Source organism: Lolium perenne, chromosome 7 (assembly GCF_019359855.2).
Source record: "Lolium perenne isolate Kyuss_39 chromosome 7, Kyuss_2.0, whole genome shotgun sequence".
Taxonomy (NCBI): Eukaryota; Viridiplantae; Streptophyta; class Magnoliopsida; order Poales; family Poaceae; genus Lolium; species Lolium perenne.
In genome coordinates, this window is record NC_067250.2 from 4,033,958 (window position 1) to 4,056,002 (window position 22,045).

A 22,045-nucleotide genomic window follows, 5' to 3' on the forward strand; every position below is an offset into this window, starting at 1 on the left:
ATAGGTTGGGCATACTTTACCATAAAATAGGCTCTTTTTGAGCCATGGCGGGAGTTTCCACATACAGATCCTGCATTTCACCAAGTGCTAGCCCATGTATGCGGAAATCGTCAACGCCGGGTACATGCAAGGTTAGAAAAACCTTACATCACACTTGTACACATATGTTAGGGACAAATGCAAGTTTTCAAGCGATTCCGACGCTCCGGTGATCTGTATCTTGGGAAACCCTAGGCCGGGGACCCTGCAGATCTACCCCTATAGCTTTTTCCGTGCGAGGGTTTAGCAATGGATTTTTTTATTTTCTTTGCTTTGTTTAGGACATATGCACATGGAAACCATAGGTTTGGAATGAAATAGGCCCCGGATGAGCCGTAGCAGGAGTTTCCACATACATATCCTGGATTTTACCAAGTGCGGGCCCATGTATGCGGAAATCGTCAACGCCGGGTACATGCAAGGTTAGACAAACCTTACATCACACTTGTACACATATGTTAGGGACAAATGCAAGTTTTCAAGCGATTTCGACGCTCCGGTGATCTGTATCTTGGGAAACCCTAGGCCGGGGACCCTGCAGATCTACCCCTATAGCTTTTTCCGTGCGAGGGTTTAGCAATGGATTTTTTTATTTTCTTTGCTTTGTTTAGGACATATGCACATGGAAACTATAGGTTTGGAATGAAATAGGCCCCGGATGAGCCGTAGCAGGAGTTTCCACATACATATCCTGGATTTTACCAAGTGCGGGCCCATGTATGCGGAAATCGTCAACGCCGGGTACATGCAAGGTTAGACAAACCTTACATCACACTTTGTACACATATGTTAGGGACAAATGCAAGTTTTCAAGCGATTCCGACGCTCCGGTGATCTGTATCTTGGGAAACCCTAGGCCGGGGACCCTGCAGATCTACCCCTATAGCTTTTTCCGTGCGAGGGTTTAGCAATGGAATTTTTTTATTTTCTTTGCTTTGTTTAGGACATATGCACATGGAAATCATAGGTTTGGAATGAAATAGGCCCCAGATGAGCCGTAGCAGGAGTTTCCACCGATTCGGACGCTCCGGTGATTTGTATCTAGGGAAACCCTAGGGGGCGGGGACCCCGCAAATCTACCCCTAGGGTTAGGGTTAGGGTTAGATTTAGGGTTAGCAATGGACTTTTTCCCTTCGTTTTAGGACATATGTACATCGATAGCAGATGTTGGGCATACTGGATCCCGTCAACCCGTCTACGAAGAGCGTCACCGTGTTAGTGGTGGTGTTGTGTTGGAGACGAAAACATGGGTATATATAGGGAGGCGAGGGGCTGAAATGGCGGGAAAAGTTGGCAGGAGCGTCAGCGGGAGAAAACGGCGGGAAAAATTGGCGGGAGAGAATGGGCGGGAGAGCTGGGCGGGAAAAAGGAAAAAAAACATGTATGCTATGCCGACGGTGCCCCTCGGCATAGGCCAGACAGCTGAAGTTATTCCGGCGGGAGGGCGGGGGTATTGGGCGGGAGAAATTGGCGTCAGCTACGCCGAGGGTGGCCCTCGGCATAGGCCTCACGCCGTCAAGGTTCCGTCGAGGCAGGGCCGCGGGGCGACGAGCCGGGGGCGCACCCTCAACCTATGCCGAGGGTCACAGATACGCCGAGGGCCACCCTCGGCATAGTAGGTCATGTGCCGAGGGGGCTGTACGCCGAGGGGCGATTCGCACGGCTGGGCTGGCGGGGCAGTACGCCGACGGCCCCGATATTTGGCCGTCGGCGTACGCCACGGCCGTCGGCGCAACGCGCCATTCCTGTAGTGAATGCCAGGACAGGGAGATACAGAAGACTGTCTCCATGACATGTTAACTTATAAGTCCAGTCCTTAAGAAAATAAATACACAAACAAAAAATCTTGTTATTTTGGAAGCACATAGAAACACAGAACAACACTATATATATGAGAACGGCCGGATAAATATGTAGTACATATTAAGGGAGGACACCAAAGCAAAACACAACTTCCACGTATACGACGACATCTCACATCTGTCTATAGATCTGTACATGTCTACCATTTTGTTCCCATTTTTTGTTTTCTTTACAGAAACATACTACTAGCAAACTACACAAACATCCACGTATGCGCGCGAGTGCCGACTGGACACGCTGGCCACTACGCAAGAAGCATATACGGAGTATATATATATGCAATCCCGTGATTCCCGATTGATTTATGTCACTTTGCCCCTGGGCACCCAGCAGCAGTGCAAGCCGTAGGGCAGCCCGTAGGGGAACTTGGCCCGTGCGACCTCCTGGAACGTCTTGGCGTCCAGCACCAGCGCGTAGCCCGACCCGTCCTTGGCGCTCACCATCGATATCGCCACGCCTGCATCACCCATCCGCAATCTAAGTCGGATACTACGATCCCAACAAGATGATAATAGCGAGGAGCGCCGTGGTTGATAAGAAACAAATTAAAGGGAAGTAGGGAACTGACCGTCGTCTTCCTCGACGGCGCCGGGGCGCGGCACGAAGTAGGGCTCTGAGGGCACAGCGCCCTCCTCGTACCAGTTCTTGGCCGTCTTCTCCACAAGGTCGAGCTTGGTGAGCGTGTTGGGGAAGTTGCACGGCCGATGCGCGCCGCATGCGTAGGCGTAGCGGTACTCCTTGCCCCGGCGGTCAGGGTTGATGCTGCACATGTCCATCCCGCGGCCGTGCTCCTCCGGGTCCAGCGCCGCCTCCAGCTCCCCCGTAGGGCTACCGTCCAGCGGTATCCTGAACCTGCCAACCCTGCACACGCATGTACAGTATTACTTGTAAGTGCGACTCCGACGGGCCGTGCTGTTATATTGCTACAACGTATGTACAGTACGTAGTGCATCTATACCTCGCGTCGGTGAGGACGTCCTCGCCGGAGAAGGCACGGAGATTGCTGAGCCGGAGGTCATCCAGGATTGAGGTGTTGGAGTTGTGCTCGCAGCAGTCGGCGATGATCGCCGTCACCCGCCCCTCCTCGTCTTTCTCCTCGTACGCGTTGATGAAGTGGAAGGTGATGAACGACGGCACCTCCACGCTCGCCACCTTGGAACGCAAGAAAATAAATCAGGGTCTCCATCCATCCAATGTGTGCGGACTAATGCATGGTGCTACCTAGCTCCACTATAAGTTAAGTGACGCAACTCCAATTCTAGACAAGAGCTATCGCTTGATAACTTACTACCTCCGTTCTAAAATATAAACCACTTGAACGTATTTTACGTAGAACGGAGGTAATACAAAAGAAGGAATACAAAACAAGAAACTTACGATGTTGCCGCTGGCCTTGCACATGACGTGCATGTAGCTCCCGGACTTTGGGTGCCACTTGAACTTGTACAGCGGCGTGGGCTCGGCGCGGAGGAGGTTCTCGGCGCAGTACCGCAGCGGCATCTCCGGCACGACCACGTAGTTGTCGGTGACGGGGAAGGAGTGCACCCACCCGGGCGCCGGCCCGCCGCGGCAGTCCACCCTGCCCACAAACTTCCTCTCGTTGCTCCCGGCGTCCATTCTCGCCACCACGTAGCCTGGCCGGATCAGGTCCGGGATCAGCGTCCAGAACTCGGTGTCCGTCACGATGGGGTGCGCCGAGTGGATCAGCCCACCCAGCTTGTCCTCGTACTCGAACTTGCCCACCGTGTCCAGCGTGTCGGGGTCGACGACGATGGAGCCCTTCACCGTCTCCGTCAGGCACAGCACGCGGCCGTCGCCGAGCCTCACGACGCCCGTGTTGGCGTTGTCGGTGAGGGAGGAGCCCGAGAAGAGCGTCGCGACCTGCCCGACGAAGGACGCGAAGCTGTCCACCTTAGGCACCTCCGAGAACTCGCGGTAGCACACCTTGCCGTGCTCGCTCGCCGCCTTGTAGGCTTCAGACTCCACCTGTCGGTGCGCGCCCACGGCGTGGCCTTCATGGAACGAGACGCGCACCAGCGTTGCGTAGCCATCGAACAGGTGCCGGAAACCGTACTCCCCGACATCCCATAGGCCCGGACCGTTACGCAGGTATGTGCCATCCTGCAACCACAAATTAACTTGCCTTAGTACAATTGTGGCTCTAATAACAAAGGATCCTCAAATTAATTTAGGGTTAGCCACGACTCGCCAAATATAAATCAATAAATAGTATTATAACCATAACCAAACAAGTATGGGTCTCTCTATTTTTGCCAATGACTTGTATTACTCAAAACTTCAGGACTTACAAGACGTTTTTGAAAGTTCCAGCTAAGCATCTAGACCAGAGGCTAGCCAAACTGCAATTCTAGAACTAGTCCTAGGACTCAGTATTAGGTTAGAGCTCGGTAGACGTCTCCTTCTTCTCCGGCGCCGGTGTGCCCCCGCCTCCACCGTCGGCCGAACCGCCGGCCTGCCCCGTGTGTCCGTGCCTGCCCCGTGTGTCCGTCGTGCTGCCGCGACGCCTCCCACCACGCCACCCCGCACCATGAAAGCTCCTTCTCCGCCGGTCCACCACTGGCATGGCCATCACTCTAAGCCCCCTCCCCCTTCTTCTACGGCGCTGGCACCCTGCACCCGCACCCCAAACCCTAAGATCAATCCTCCGCATCGCCGTTTCCGCTGCAGCCAGCCGCGTCGTCACTGGCTCTGGCTCGACGGACGTTCCCTCGCCACCTCCCTCCTCCTGCTCGGTGTGTGCAAGGTAGAAGACGACCGCACGAATCTTGGAGTGATTCAACGGCTGCAGATTCTACTGAGCTCTAAGGTAAATCTTAGTTTACTAAGAATTATCAAAACCGAACAAGTATTACTAGTTTCCTCCGAGCTTCTCGCACCTCTCGAACAATAAATATGCAGTTTCATAACCAACTATATATGTACATTGCTATAGGCGCCGCCCACCAACGTACGTGCTGCCTCCGTTATCACGCCTCTCGACATTCCTCCAATGCGCTTGTCGGTGATGGTAATGACGATGCTTTAGAGGGGAACCCAGCGCTAGCTACGCGGACTGAGCCACTGGTATGAGGCATGACTACCATGGCTGAGAACTCAGTCCCAGACACAACGGCGTTGTTGTCGGCATTGACCCGAGGTGCTGCCAGGGCACGACATTTCTGTTGCTGGTGCTTGACGGTGTTGCTGCAAGCCGACGTGATGTCCTCCTATAACTTGTCGTTAGCGCCATGACTGGCCTGCGTTCTCGCGCCGCTGGGACCTCACATCTATATGTCCCGCTCCTCGGTGTTGTCCTTAACTTCTCCTCTCAACGATCTTCTCCACCGGACTCATGGAATGCACATTCCTCTGCACTCCCGCATGCACACAACCGCTTAGTCCCGCCACCCCATGGCTTCTGCTCTGTGAGCCCCTTATGTCGTGCTCCGCCTTTTGGTGCAGCGCCGCCTCCTGCTCAACTGCTTTGCCTCCAACACTACTATGCCCGCTTCTGTCTATGTGAATGTGCGGCATTTTGGAAAATTTTCCATCTCTGTACATGGCATAGATGGGATTCCAGATGGGCCAGAAGGATTTTCAGCTCCCTCCTGCTCAACTGCTTTGCCTCCAACACTAATTTTCCCGCTTTCAGAGTATGCGAATGTGCGGGGTTTTAGAATTTTTTCCATCTCCGTACCCAGCATCGATGGGATTCCAGATGGGCCAGAAGGATTTTGGGGCCCTCCTGCTCAGCTGGTTTGGCTCCAACACTAATTTGCCCGCTTCTGAATATGCGATTGTGCTGGTTTTTGGAAAATTTTCTAACCCTAACCCTAAACCATAAAGCCGAGTACAAAGATCTTGGTCGAGCTAGAGGAAGCCGTCGCCGAGGAGATTGCTGAGAGGTCTGCGTTGAGCTGTTCCCGGTCAGGGCTGGCCATGGAGATGGCTATGGATGCTAGGGGAGATATCATGGACGAGGGTGTCACTACGTCGTGGTCTTTGAGGAGCGGGGTTGCGCAGTAGGCGGCCACACTGTGTACATAGAAATGATAGAATACGTTGGCGTTGGTGAATTTAGGTGCGTTGACCGGCGGGAGGTGGAGGTCCACTCGGCGGAGAAGAGTGGCTTGCCACCTCTAGGTGGACTCGGTGGAGGAGACTGCGGGGTAGCAGGAGACAATGGAGACAGTGGGTGGCGGCTGAATGGGGCAGGTGGCTTATGCCAGCGCTCTGGAGGACCATGATGTGCCCAAGAAACTACGCTGATCCTGTTTTTTTTTTCATCCAGTAAAAAAGCTAATCGAACTAAACTACGACATTTATATAGATCGGAGGGGGTACTATCTTTTTGGTGAAAAAACTAAAGCATGTTGTTTGTATTTGTCTAGTGAATAATCAGTAAACTAGAAGGGGTGGAGAACGATGATGTTCAGACAATTCTCCAAATTTGGAAATACGACCGCTATTTCGACATATTTGTGTTAGTTAGACGTATAAAAAATCTCATGAAATTTGATTTCCCTGTTCTTAGAATCTAGTTAGGTTGTACAAATCAACATCTAAAGTTAAAGGAATTATATTTAACAAATAACCTCTTCTAGAAATCATATTCTCGGTCGTCTAAGCTTGATCGAACTGCCCATCTTCTGCCATCTAACTGTAGCTATCGCTGATCAACCTCATCACAGCGTTACCGGACTCTCGTTGTCTGACTCGTCTAACCTACACGAGCTCCTCAATGTACGAGGTGATTTGCTATTTCCGGTCCTCTCGGCCTCTTCAGTCTTCGGCCAGGGACTACCATCGCCGTCCCTCTCCACCTCGTTGACCGAGAGTTCATCTGCGTCTTGGCCAGGAGCACCCTCCTTGCTGGCCAAGGAATTAACTTCACCCGTCATGTTGATGGCCACATGGAGGTGGAGTGGTTTAAACTAACTGATTCACTTCTTTTTTGAGGGGCTAATTCACTTTTTTTTTACATAAGATGATTATGTGTTTTATGCCGTATATAGTATAGAAAGGGTCTGCGTCAAGTACGGTCCCTTGGGCTAAGGGGGTCGTTGTGCTGAAAGAACATTTTAAAATAACTCAATACGTATGTGCGTGCGTCATATTAGGACGTGGCAGCTTACATCTTCAGCTTGACCGTACCGTACCTAGTTTCAAATACTAGAGTTTCTCAAAATACCTTATTTTCAAATACTTTGATGAGTTTGGTTGTGACTAAAAACTGCATTATTAATACTTCACATTGGGCCTCAAAACGTGCTATTTTTGAAGTATTGAAAAAACAACTCTAGACCTCTTTTGGGAAACTAAACTGTTGCCAGGGGATGCATGAAATAGTATGGTTTTGTAATACTTCAGTTTTGAAAATACTTTGTTGCCAAACTAAGCCTTATGTTTTTATTTTTTCTAAATAGTATTATTTAATTAATTTATTAAATGCTTATACCACATGTAAAATAATTAAAATGAATGTCAAAACAAGGGCCTCCAATAAAATGGAAAGTTATACTACCTCTGTCCTATGAAATTTGTCTTAATTTTATTTAAATTTGGGTGTATCTACATATCATATGGTGACTTTTCTCTAAAAATATCATATGGTGACTAAATACGGCCAAATTTTCAAAAATCCAAGACAATTTTTGCGGGACGGAGGGAATACTAAGGTCCCAAAAAGTAAATGTTTCCATCGTCTGAATTATTGTGATAGCTTGATTTAAAATTAGTTCCTAAATTAATGATAGATTATTAATTACGTCCATAGTTTTTCATTACTTTCTTCGTTTTTATTTACTTTGTGTTTTAGATTTTGCTTAAGTCCAACTTTATAAAATTTTACCAAAAACATAGAAAAAAGAATAAACAATCGTAATACGAAAGGCATATAATATATTACATGAAAATATTGTTTAACACGATTCTACTATTCTAGATTTTACATTGTAGATATTGATATTTTCCCTAAATGTGTGCAACATTGATTTAGGAATATACACCATAGTAATAGCTAATAAGCCACCAACTAATGATGTTGCCCTCGCATTTGCGAGGTCCACCGCGCTAGTTTGATCAAAATGGCACGCACGCCACAATCGAACGGCTGTGCAGGCGGTGGATCCGAGCACGGGATCCTCCGTAGGATCGACGCCTAGTGCTTGGCTTCGTTGTTTGCCGTTTTGCCTTTCTTTTACGCTCTTGTACGTATCAAGAGTCTTCGTGTCTGGTGAGGTTTTTCTGGATTATCTTAGTTAACAATACGAGGCACTATATTTGCCTTGGTTCCGGGCAAATAAACTATAGATGTGCTTGAAGCGTTTGTCATTATATGATGATTTTCTCATCTCTTCCTCCCTGCATCAATCTCAGCGTCTGAATTACACTGTTGTTAGCACCGAGTAAGAAGCAGTTTCCGAAAGAATAAAAGAGAGAGTAATAAAAATTAATTTTGCTCGTTAAAGAGCTTTGGAGTATGTCAATATATTCGTACTTGTTATATCCCAGAAAAAGATGCTTATTTGTTCCGGGCCACAGCTTGATGGAAGTAGCTAGTTGCGTTCGAGGAAACAATAATGTGGTTAGATCCTCCGCAATAGTGAGTTATTAGTGAATTTGATTGCGGTTAGCACGTCAGCTCATCAAGAAATAATAACCCTCGAGGAAGCGGGACGACAGAAAACAAAGGGCGGAAAGAAAGACATGTGCATGTAATTACAAGACATAGTGTAGTGAATAGGATCACCCACCAGCCAGAGCGGAAGCTTTCCCTCCACTTGCAGTGCCCCCTCCCACCTCTCGTGCTGGACGCTCTTCCAAGCCACGAGCTGGTTGGCATCGCGTTGGAGTCCAGGACGTGGCGGGGCACTGACGACCGGGGCTACGACCGGTCCCGGAGACGCTAGAGGCTGCGCCGCCGCCCGCTTGCCCCTGTCGTTCTGACCGCTGGCTCGACGGCCGGACATCGCCGCGAAGGTTTGGAGCGACGACGCCACGGTGGGAAACATCGCGCGCGGTGGTCTAGGAACCGATGTTGAGGACGGTGTATGGAAGAGGTTAATTTGGAGTGGGATCGATGACCATTTGGCACCCTTGCTGGGTCTTTATATAGCTAGATAGAGGCAAGCCATGAATGCGACTGATTCTACTGTAGTTGGTAGCGAATCAGCAACTCGGCATCTCGCCTGCTCGACATTCCTCGGATCAAAACGCCGCGCGCCCTTGTCTCGACCCGTTTGTTACCTAGTGCGTTGAATCTGTTGGTTTGCTTCGGTCGTGAGCATAACTAGTGCCTGCCTGGTCCGTACTACCACCCCGCTTCCTTGGAGACTTTGCAGGTGTCGCGCGCGGTCCGTCAGGGCTGCGGAAAAGGTAGACGCTGGCTTCTAGCGATGACAGGATTTTGGCCAATCAAGCAAGGAAAAAATATACATCACGCGCCTTGTCCGGATTTTCTATACACCGATCATGTCCGTGCCTACCAGGCACCCCCCCCCCCCCCCACCGGCCCCTGGTCGGGTATGGGCTAGCCCATTTTAGAAATATTTAATTTAAAATTGGTTAAATTTGAAAATATTCAAATTTAAAAATTGTCTCTATTCGAAAATTGCTCATATTGGAAAATTGTTTAATTTTTCAAAAAACTATTCAATCTCAAAAAATATTTAGATTCTAAAAATGTGCACATTTAAAAAAAAGGTCAACTTTGAAAATGTTCCAATTTAAAAAATGCTCAAACTAAAAATGTTCAAATTTGAAAAAATTTCAAAATTAGAAATCTTCATATTTTTAAAATTGTACAAACTTTTAAAAAAATTCACATTGTGAAAAATGTTCATTTGTTTTGAAAATAATCAAATTTTGAGAAGCAAAAAAAGAAACAGAAAAACAAAAACGAAAAAAAGGCAACTTGTTTCGTTGGGCCGCGGCCCAACTTATCGTGGCAGGGCACTGTCGGGTGTGCAGCACACCGGAACTACCGCCGATCCCTATTCTCCGCTCATTGCGGGAGGGATCTGGCTCGCCGTATACCCCTCGCCTACGGGCCTGGCCTAGGAACGGTTCCCTTGCGTACCTAGCGACAGAGAGTTCCGTAACTTCTATTCGTTCTACCCTTTTTCGGATTTTTTTAGGTTTTGCTGGTTTTACCCCTTTGGTTTCTGGTTTTGACGGTCAGTTTTTAAAACTTTTAAAATTTTCAACTTCTTTGATTTTTGAACTTTTTTCAAGTCTATACTAGTTCAGATCTGAACTGTTTTCAAATTTGAACATTTTTAAATATGAACATTTTTTAATCTGAACAAATTTTATGTTTGAACAATTTTTAGGTTTGAACAATTTCAGATTTGAACTTTTTCGAATTTGAACAATTCTACATTAAACATTTTTCGAATTTGCCAATTTTTGAATTCGATAATTCTTGATTTGAACAATTTTTATCAGGATATTTTTCAAGTTCCAACATGTTTCATATTGAAGTTTTTCGAATTTGAATAATTTTTAAATTTCAACATTTGTAAAATCTGAAGGAAAGAAGAAAAAAACGAGATACTTTACGTGCGTGAAAGAGTGCGTAACAGAGGTTGTGACAATAACTTGGGTATGTGGACGTGCCATGGGCCGAGCCCATCTTAAGTCAGGAGACGTGATTCTTTAAGCCGGCGTGAGCACAGTCATCGCTTAAAGCGTTGTATAGGGGCTCCCGCAACTGCTGCGGGGGGTGCTTTACACCGACCTGCTCGGTGGGAAGCGACGAACCGCACACCCCCGGTCGTTATTGGGCCCGGCCCATGACCGCGGTTTCAGATCTGAACAGTTTTTTTTTTTAGATTTGAACAAATTTTAAATTGGAACAAATTTTAAATTGCAAATCTATACCTAATAATAAAGGAGTTAAGGTTTCTGCCAAAATTTTCATCCAACAAATTTTAGGACCGTTTTGCCCTCCCACAAAATCGCATAGTACACAGAATGCCACAAAACCGTTTCGTTTAGTTCTTTTTCTTTTCTCTGCTGAACCCCCGAGCCTATCCTCCGTGCCCAAGCTCCGCGAGGGAGCGAGGAGACCGCGTCCGCCCCTCGCTCCGAGCCCGACCTGTTTTCCCCATCGTGATGCGCGGCCGCCGCATCCGCTGCTCTACATCGCGTGCGGCCGCTGCCTGTTTCCCCTGACGCGCCTGCTACGGTTCTTTCGTCCGCCTGCTCCAATCTCTTTCGCAGTGAAGAGGACGCACATGGCCGTCATGCCTACCTCCTCCAGCCCATCTCTCGCTCGAGGATCTCAAGCTCATCATTATAGCTGGCCGGGTCGTTGATGCTCACCTCCTGCCACAGCACGATCTCCTCCGCGGCTTGTCGAGGAGCAGCTCAGGATGGCGCTAGCTGGGTCGCCTTCTCCTAGAGGCGTAGCTCTTGAGGCTGCCATCCTCTGGCCGCGAGCCTCTGCAGGCGTTGAATTAACGAATCAGTAGTGGAATTAGTAATTCTTTGGCAGATCTGGGGAATTTGATATCGCTACTGATTTTTTTTCTTGGAGCCATCTCTCTCTCTCTTCATGCATCAGGGTCCAGATTCGTACATGGGCATGTATTGCTGCAAAATGTTTTCCGAGATTTCTTCAAGCAATTTAGTACAATAACTCATACCATTAGTTGTTACATTATGAAATGGTCAGTGCAAATTCTAAAATAATACATATGGCAATTATGTTCCAATTCAGAAATTAAGATCATTACTAATATGTTGCTTCATTTCATTTCTGCAAAATTATATTTTTTGGGACCGATTTACCTTTCCACAAAATCACATATAACGCACCCGTGCCACCGTTTTTCCGTCTGCCCCATCAAGTTCATCTCTACGCCCGGTCTTGTTTGTTGACCGACGCGACACCCCATTTTGGGCCCCTATTACAGCGCCGCCTGACCTCTCGCCACCTTCTCCCAACGCCTGAGACCTCACACTGTTCACCCTTTCGCCGCCGGGGCAAAGCGGCTGCTAGCTGGTTCATTTTATCCTCCCCTACCCTGTCGGGTGTCTCGCAATTCTTCAGGTAGGCTATCCCCAAACCCCCCGTTAGTACATGCTCAGGCGTGGGAGCACATCCGCAGGGATAGAGACGTCGAGGAGGACGTCGGAGAGACGCCGGGTAAAAGAGCAGCCGGTAGGGCAGTGCCCCAAACCCCCCGTTAGTACATGGTCAGGCATGGGAGCACATGGGATAGAGACGTCGAGGAGGACGTCGGAGAGATGCCGGGTAAAAGAGCAGCCGGTAGGGCAGTGGCGGCGCGATGTAGATCGGTGCATCCGCTGATGATTCCGATTCTCTTCCTACTTCTGAAACTGAAGAAGGTACACAAGAACAGCATGGAATTGTTTTCATGCATCTCTACCAGAAACCCGTGAAAATATTTGCTAAACTGCACCATGCTAATTCGACATTCATCAATTCGCAAAAAGAGAGTAGCAGTCTCTGTACTGATTGTACCTTAGTACTACAAACTCAGTGTTAGGAAAGGAACAAAGAGCCACGTTTTGTCCCTGTGGCCGGATTTTCCGGGAGGGGGGGGGGGGGGGGGGGGGGATTATCCGGCCCTTACTTAGGCCGGATTATCCGGCCCCCCGGAAGCCCCAACGACTAGATTTTGGAGAAGGGTATTTGTACCCCCCCCCCCCTACTCTGTCGGGTGTCCCGCAATTCTTCAGGTAGGCTATCCCCAAACCCCCCGTTAGTACATGCTCAGGCATGGGAGCACATGGGATAGAGACGTCGAGGAGGACGTCGGAGAGATGCCGGGTAAAAGAGCAGCCGGTAGGGCAATGGCGGCGCGACCTATGGAGCATGGCGGCGAGGGTCGGGCGCGGCCAGGGCGGAGCAGGATACGTTAGATGTAGCGCTAGATCGATAGGTACGTCGACGAACAGCGGAGCGCGGGTCAGTGGAGTTGGCCGGAAGCAGAGCTAGCAGCGCCGGCGACGAGAAAGCACAACCCATGATCTTTCCTTGACGATCGGTAGGCATGGGCCTCAGTACGAGTCATTGTGGGCCGTTACTGGGTCAGCTCCGTACCAGTACGAGCTAGCTACGTGAAATATATGGCTTAATTACTCCCCCCTCGCATTAGTACACAGCAACTCTCCCGTTGATATACGCAGGTACCTTCGATGTCCACAAGAAGATGAAGGACAAAGAAGAGGGAAGCATCAGATATGCTAAGAGATGAAAGGAAGCAAAGAGTCGATCGGTGGGAGGACCTCGACGCAGCAGAGACCAGCTAGCTGCTAATGGGAATTGGGATGGGCTGCGTGCCAGAGTGGGGCTTGCCTGGTGGCCCTTAGTGTGACTGAGGCCACGTTGTGCCTGCGCGCACGACCCATGAAGCATGCAAAATTCAACCTGAACGCTCCCGAATCTGGGTGTGATTGCCAGCTTATATACAACGAGCTCATCTCGAGCCTGTCCATCGCGGCCAGAGAGCGTCTCCGAACTCTCAAAAAGAACCTGGAAAAAAATAATCTCCCGAACTCTCGATGGGATTGCCGGCTGCCCCTCATTAGCAAATGCTTTATGTTTGGTTTTTGGGAGCAAACTTGGGAAGGTTTGAATCAAACATATGTTTACTTCCCTATTAAAAAACATACTACAATAGCATGCAACTTCGCATTGTGAGACATGCTTGATATCAGCCTCGTGATATCATCTTAATATATATGCTTGAGATTTAGTCCCTTTGTTTCATATTAAATATCGCACATTTATCAAGATTCACATGTACCGACGTACTTATGGAACAGAGATTGTGCTAGCAAATGTGAACTAAAAGCAGATTATTATTTTTACCTTTATGCGTGGATTTATGAACTTCGTTATTGGTAATATTTCTCGATGTTATTGTCAACAATTATTTTCAATTAAAGGGAGGTGCCCCCTCCTCCCACCCCTCCCCCTGCCCACACACACGCATCCAAATTAGTTTATGTTCCTATCTGCTTGTTGTTGTTGTTGTTGTTGTTTATTTACTATTGCATGAATCACTCTCATGTTTATGGGCACCCTAAAATTATATAATATTTAAAAAATATTTGCCTCTTCAAAATAAAAGAATGACCACAAGGTGATAAGCGGAAGTATGAACCAACTATAATTAGCAGAGATGGATGCTACTCAAACATTGAAAAACAATTTCTAGCACATAGAAAACAAATTCTTATCATGAAACTGTCCAAAATATTATGGATAAAACAAGATTTTAGACCGAGAGCCGGATTTCAATCACCCATGAAAATGGAATAACCCGGTGCAACGCACGGGCATATTTCCTAGTTAAATTTAAATGGAACAAATTTTGAAATTTATTTTTATATGAACAATTTCCGAATTTTTTTAAAAATTTAAACAATTTTTGAATTCAAACAATTTTTATATTTGAGAAATTTCGAATTTGAAAAAATCATATTAATTTTTTTGTATTTGAAGAATTTTTAAACTTGAACAATTTTCAAATTTGAACAATTTTTGTACTTGAACAATTTTCGCATTTGAACAATTTTTATACTTGAACAAATTTTGAATTTGAACAATTTTTGTACTTGAACAATTTTCGCATTTGAACAATTTTTGAATTTGAATTCTTTTCGAATATTTGAGATAGAAAATTTTACATTTAAATATATTTAAATTTAAAAAATTAAATCTTAAGGAAAGAAAAAGAAACGAAAAAGGAAAAGAAACAGAAAAAAAAGAAACAGAAAACATAAATAAAACAGAAAACAGAAAATAACACGAACTGGGCCGACCAGGCCGGCCCATACCGCGCGCGCGGGGGTGTGCGGCGCGCGGTAGCCACCGACCTGGTCGGCATATAGGATTTCCCAACTGCCGCACCGGTCGGCATACAGCAGCCCCCCGCCTTGTCTGGTAGCGGTGGTTTTCACAGGCTTCCTCGTCTGTCATCCAGGCCCAATTTCAATCTACCAGAAACCATGACCAGTCCGTTCGGTGGCCCAGTTTCAGTCGGCCTCGGCCTCAGCGACCCCCTAAACACACACCATGTCATATGGCAATTCATGGTCCGCATATTATTCTTGAGTTATATACATCTTTGGTACCACAACTTGCACTGAATGTGCAGTTTAGTACCACAACTTGCAAAACGAGCATCCGAAGTACCACAACTTGCACCGAGCAAGCAAATAGGTCCACGACCAATCAGGAGTGGCCATGTGGCATTGTGGATTTTGCAAAAAAAACATCCTTTATATTTTTCTCTCGCAAATGTGACCTTATTGCTTTTTACATGCGGATCCCATCTTTCAGAAAATAGAAAAAACTGAAACCAAAGTAGTGCTTGCTGGGATTCGAACTCGCTACATGAACCAGCCACAAAACAACTATTGCCACCGAACCAGACAACAATTTATGATCAGTTTTCGGACTTAATTGTATTATACGATTTCTGTACGGCGCATGCACCTCCAACTTGGCTTAAATACATGTGTAAAGGATATTCACGTCGTGGCGGTCGGTGGTGCCAGTCCGACAACACATCATGGCCATGGCGACGTTATCATGGCCGGTAGCGTCCGCAATTCACGCCTCATTCTTTGTTGTGCTCTTTGTGGCGAGGGGTTCCCTCATTGCTGTGGCATGTGCAGGGCCGGCTCTATGATTTGGAGGGCCCCAGGGCGAACTTTATAAATGGGCCCTATTTAGGCTGCGTGCATGCTAGATGGATCTAATTTTTTTCTTCTACCTTTTCCTATATGCACTCTGCTAAAAATAATGGGCCCCCATTTTGGTTGGGCCCCGGGCGGTTGCAGTTCTTGCCCTGGGCCAGAGCCGGCCCTGGGCATGTGGTAAGTGCAACACCCGCTTGTTCTTTGGCTCTCTACTGATTCATTACGATAACCGTTGACGCCATCGTGTGTGTCACCTACGATGCCGCCACGCTCAGCGAACGCAACAGATGTACGTTTAACAAGTCTTCACAATGCTATTCACGTGCTTGAAGAAGATATACTAGCTTAGTTTGTTAGAAGATAGAACGATGTGAATATCCTCTATACAGGTATTTAAGTCTATTTTGAGATGCTCGCGCCCGTCCAGTAATCTATAATAAAGAGAAGTCCGATTTAAATTACAACAAGTGATGCTAGCTTGGTGGCAACCTTTCTCTTAAAGCTGCACCACATAGCGAGTTCGAATCTCATCAAGCGCTATTTTGTTTTCAAGTTTTCCTATGTTCTGACAGGTGGGACCCACATGTAGAAAAGAAACCAGGTTACATTTTGCGAGAGAAAAATATGAAGGGTGTCTTTTTGCAAAATCACAACGCCACATGTCCGCTCCTGATTGGTCGTGGACCTATTTGCTCGCTCGATGCAAGTTGTGGTACTCCATATACTCGTTTTACAAGTTGTGGTACTAAACTGCACATCCGGTGCAAGTTTAGGTACCAAAAATGTATATAACTCATTATCCTTTGGAGCCAGGCCCATTATCCCGTGGTTTTTCTTTCCGACTTTCCTCTTTCAGGTTTCTGGTTTCATTTCTTTCTTTCATCCGGTTTTCTGTTTTCCTTTTCTATTATTTATTTTCTTTTAAAAATAATTTAGTCTAAAAAATGAAATTGTTTAGATTATACAATAAAAAATCATGAAAATTTAAATTTTAGAATTTAAATTTCAATATGTTTTGAATTTTAAAAAAATTCTTCAAATTTTGAAAAATATCAAAAATGTTAACATTTGTTCAATATGTTCAGCTGTAAATTGTTCCAATTTTAATATATTTTTTTATTTTAAAAAGGCAAAAGGAATAGAAAATAAACAAAAAAGAAAGTGAAATAACAAAGAGAAAATAGAAAAGTAAAGAAAGTGCGGGCCGGCCCAACAGAGCAACCTAGGGTGTGCGGTGCAAGGTTCTAGCAGCACTACTCGTTAGAGTGGAACCGAAACTCTCGCCACTCCTCGTGTTTCTAGCTATCAGCCATCGCACGTAGCAACCGCCTCGACCTTCCCTCGTGGCGGTGTTGGCTCATGCTACTAACACCAACCCAATCCTCTGATGATGTGTGCCTCTCTGACTCTCTCAGATATGAAGTCTGGAGCTTCGCCACCTCCTTCCTTTGATCCCATAGTAGGACGCTCGTTCCGTTTAGACACAACCGATGCCGACATCCGTCGTCCGTCTTCACTAGTAGACTTGCATTTTCTTAATGTAAGTGATGTCCACTTTGTGCCCTTCTCTCTCAATCCACCGCTAGACACATACCTAGGGTTTTAGATCAGTTTTTCGACCTATGGGTCTTGAATAAAGTGCGGGATAGCGGCTCCTAGCTTGACTGGAACGAGTAGATGAAGCTTGTAGCCAGTAGTCCCGTTGTACAGTGGTCTTAGTTGCAATTTGTAAGAGGGCATCGCGACAACGCAAAGATCAAATGGGACACAAAACTTGTCTATTTTTATCTTTTTGGGTCATCAAGCGGGGCAAGATGTGTTTTGCGTTTATCTATGCACCCCAACGGGGAAACCCTGTTTTTTGCCACACAAGTGTGTCTTTGGTTTTTAATATTATCTCTATATTATTGCCTAGTACTAGTTCACAATTAGCCATAGCATCGTTGGCGTTGCGCACGGCCATTGACCTACTCCGTGTGATATTCTGGCTCAAAATGGAAGACCACGCCTACATCGACCTACTCCGTGGCCAATTCGACTGTGCGCTGCCACCAAATCGACCATGCGTCGTGCCGGCTGGCATCGTGCCCCCAACGACGCCACTCCTAGGGATACCTGATGCCACCCCTACCTCGCAACCTCAACCTCCCTTAACATCTCCATGCTGCTCTTCCATAGCTGATTTGTGCCGCCCTCCATTGAGATGACAATGGGGCTTGGAGGCGATGACGATCCCCCGCACACGAGGCGGCCAAACGCGGTGTCGTCATAGTGCAATCGAGTTGGGTTGTACCGAGGCTGGAGGCAATGACATCGGTCAAGGCGATGAACTCTACCTCACCTTCTCACTGTCGCCAGCATAGGCGACCCGCTAGTCCCTCTGCTCTTGTTCCTGGTGAACTCTCCACGGCGTGAAGAATGGCGGCGACGGCTCCTCGATGCGCCCAACGACAACCACCAGGAGGATGGTCGAGCTAGCTGTCAACTGGAGCGGTGAGGGAAGCTGACACGGCAATCGGAGGAGGGGAGTGATGGCAACAAAACTACATATGTGTGCCAATACATTGGGACTCGAAGTGCGATGTGATGCTACAAAGTTGATTTTCCCCACAAGAATGATTAGGGTTTACATATCGAATTCGTGGGGAAGTTTTTTAGTTCTTCATTAAATCCTCTTGAAGCAACCTGTCTAGTAATTCAAACATTATTGTGTCTCCAACTCCACGATCTGTGTGTGAGGAAAAATGGTGCGTAAGTAGTACAAAACTTAAATAAATAAAGCAATTAAAGTGAACAATATACTTTTTTATTTTTGAAATTGTAAAATGCTAAACTTAAAAGTGTAAATAAAGTAAATATGAAGGTGTCTTTTCTTGATTAAAATGAACCAAGGTTTATGGTTTCACTTGATCTCCCTGTCATGAACATGGTGGCACAGATATTTTATCAATGATTCCTTCTACGTAATGGAGCAGTAGGATAAAAGCGAACGAACACAACGATGATGAGAATCAGGTGATGGAATCAGCTAAACAGTGACAGTTAACCGGAAGAAATCTACTCCATTACTGGGCCTGTTTAGAGCAGCCCGTGAAGATTCTTTGCCTCTTTGGTGAATAGGAGGCCCCGGACAGTCCGCCAGGCCATGATGGGTTGCGCTGGCCCACCTGCGTTAGGGTTGGGCCCAAGACCGGCCTGCCCCGACCCGACACGCGACGACGGTGGTGGCGCCGGCACACCGGACTGCGCCGGCGAGGGCCCCAGAACCCCGATGTAGACCTCGCAACGCTTCTCCGGCTCCGCCCGAGGCCCCGCGACTCCCACCGCCGGGGTATCCCTGCGTGTCGCCGCGTCATTATATTGACAGGCTTTTTTGCAAACAAATCTACAGGCTTGGATTAACAATTTGTAAGAGCCCGAGTCTCTCTGGCACTGGCCGTGCGAAAAAGGAATTCGTATTCCATTGCATGATGAGAATTCTTGTTCCATTTCTTCAGGGGTACCATTGCAGGTGTTAGAGCAGGTATGCGCACCCGCTTTAGTTTATGCCTTCACATGCTATGCTAGTTGATGATATATCACACAGGAAAAATAGAATTCGTATTCCATTGCATCATGAGAATTCTTGTTCCGTTGCTTGATGAGAACTACAAAAAGGCCAAGGCTTATATAACTGTCTGTTATCAAGGGAACGAGAAAATAACATGTAGACAAGCGCATATATGATCTGTTTAACGGACTAATGGAATCAAATTGGACTGACTACTCTTGAGGTAGCTGTCGCTTAACATATATAGAGCTTTGCAAGTATTTGACAGTGTGCTTCTGGAGTTTGTTTTGTATTTTACCAGGAAGAAAACCAATGGAGATCATGGAGCAGCAGCAGTTGGCAGTACAGCTGGACACTTAGATGCAGAGCAGAGCTGAGGTTCTTCAAAATGTGGAATCAACCATACATGAGCTTAGCAGCATCTTGACACCATGTGGCAACCATGGTGCTAAGCAGAGAGAACTAGCAATCAGGTGATTTTTCTGCTATTTAAGTTTGTTTCATTTAGTGTCCATGTTCTCTTGATCCTGACATTTAGTGTCCATGACACTTGATTACTCAGAGTAAAGGTAAGAGAAATGCTCGCTGAAACTTTAGTTGCAGTACTTTTGTGTTTTTATCTCTGATACGGAGTACTGTGCTTGTGATGATCTATGCTCTATGTTTGGGTCCCCAGATATGTGTGTTTTCATGTGAGGTGGCAAGTTGTCGAATTCTAAAATCTATGCTTATAAAACTCAAAAGATTTATCTAAACTCAAAAAATCTATCCTTTCGTGCAGTGTGCATATAATTATCTGTGTCTAGAATTAGTTTGTGTTTTGTAGGATCCTTACGTACTCCAGCCTAATGTTGGGCCATCAATGTTTAGTATATTTTCCCATAAACTTTCTTGTTCATTTTTCATTTTGCAACCTTTTGTTTCAGCAACCTGATGGTAATGCAACCTCTACCCTGATAAGGCCACATGAGATGGTGAGTACCGATCTGTTCCTCTCTCCAAAGTAAGCGTGCATATATGCTCTGTCGAAAAAGTGTTCTGTATCTTAAATGTGTTTGTCACATCTCATATACTCACACCAATAATTATTTTCTGAAGGAAGCCGGACAATCGAAGAAGCATCCCAAATTTGCTGAACAGTAACCATTAGCGTTACAGCCATGTGAGTGTGAATGCAATTTCGTCAGACATAGCACGTTTCTCCTTTCTAACTCGGTTTTATTTTGCAGTTATGATTTCGGAATCGACATGTATATTTCAAATTCGTCTGCACTATGAGGAAATGTAGACTGTTCTCACCACTTCAACTAGTCTTTAGAGCTGTCCTGTATTCTTGAATTTGATGGTGCTTGTAAAGAAAATCCAGGAAACCAAGTGCTGGTGTAATACTCCGTAGTAAGGTGGCCGGATGGATCTGTGGTATGTGCAACTAGCAATGTGCTAATTTGTTTTCTTAGTCTTCAGTTACCATGACCTGCTGATGATAGCCATGTTCAACTATTTCAGCTGAAGATTGCTCAACTACTATATCTTATTCTTTGATTACCATGTGACTGCACTATACATGTGAATAATCAGTGTCTTGCACTAATGCAGGGATGTTGCAAACGATGATTCTAAAAATGAAGAGGGAGAAGGTGCCGAAAAGAAAGAGGCTGAAAAGAAAAAAGTGTTCCAAAAGATGATTCAAACTCCAGCTACTTCTGATGGGGCAGAGGAAATGCTACTGCTGGGGCTGTGAGGAGGAGAAGCCAGTAAGGTATTGCTGCTGCAGATCGCCGGCAGCGAGGTGCTGGGCGAGCAGGAGCACGGGGGCGGCAATGCTACTCCGGTGCTCCCCCCTAAAATAAGTTGAAGGGTCATAGTTGATATTTTTTCCTATGTTGGATCCGCCGAAATTCATATCTAACCCATGTATACATGTCTATATTGATACGGTATATATACGTCGCGCAAGGAAAAAGAAGAAGTCACATGAGCAAGATCTTTATAGCATTTTTCTATTTCGGCACACGCACGTGACCGTAGATACGTATAAAATGAGGTACAACACAACACGGACCATACGGATCTGTACATGGCTGTACGGACGGTGGACCTACACTCAAAATTACGATCGTGGGCCCTCTTACGAACATCTATGGGAAGATCTCCACCATAATTGTATTTTATGCGCCCATATTTTTTTCAGGGGAGGAGCACCAGAGCAGAAGTGCAACAAGCAGCGGTCGGAGGTGACGAGGGCATTCTCGGAGGCAGCGAGGAGGGCGTGCTCGGAGGACCTGCGATGCATGCTAGAAGTTCCTGGTTAAGTAAAAAATAGCAAAAACTTCAAAAAAATCTAAATTATTTGGACAATCAATATGAACAAGTGTCCTAACTGCACACTAAAAATCTCCAAAAAAGATATATGTAGTGGTCCGTGCAAAAAAGACAAACTTTTTTTGGTCTTTTTTGCTTTTTCCGAAGATTTTTTTTTTGAAACGGAAGCAAAAGCTTTGTCTCATCCATTAATTAAGCAGAAAGTACACAATTTTTAGGAGAAAACCGGGCGAAAACCATACAAGACATCACGGGTCAGGCCCACACTCGCCACGCCACGAGGACAAGCCCACTCTAACCCACCACTGATACAAGCGGACGACACACTCGCCAAGACAACCTTGCCTTCCAACCAAGCCGGAGAGAAGACGCCGAGCCTACAATGTGAGGAGCAGACACGGGACACTCCAAGATAGCTGAAGAAGACGAACCTCTCAAGGAACTGCGCCAAATCGAACTTTTCGCCCTTGCGACACAAGGTCGATGTCCTCAACACTGCCAAACTCTTGGTGCCGCCGCCCCGACATCCAACTAACCCACCACGCCCGGCGCAGAGACCACCAACACCACCTTTCGGGACCGCCATCC

General features: G+C 46.6%; 1 protein-coding gene across 1 annotated transcript; it reads right to left on the reverse strand.

The window, feature by feature from the left end:
* Window positions 1-1,961: 1,961 nt before the first annotated feature.
* Window positions 1,962-22,043, reverse strand: LOC127316308 (carotenoid cleavage dioxygenase 8 homolog B, chloroplastic-like). The gene is made up of 5 exons (XM_051346706.2): window positions 21,798-22,043; window positions 3,280-4,023; window positions 2,861-3,054; window positions 2,471-2,763; window positions 1,962-2,359 (listed from the first exon to the last, which is right to left on the reverse strand). Exons 1-5 carry the CDS (start codon window positions 22,041-22,043, stop codon window positions 2,205-2,207), a joined length of 1,632 nt encoding a protein of 543 aa, XP_051202666.1. The 3' UTR covers window positions 1,962-2,204.
* Between the last annotated feature and the right edge of the window lie 2 nt (window positions 22,044-22,045).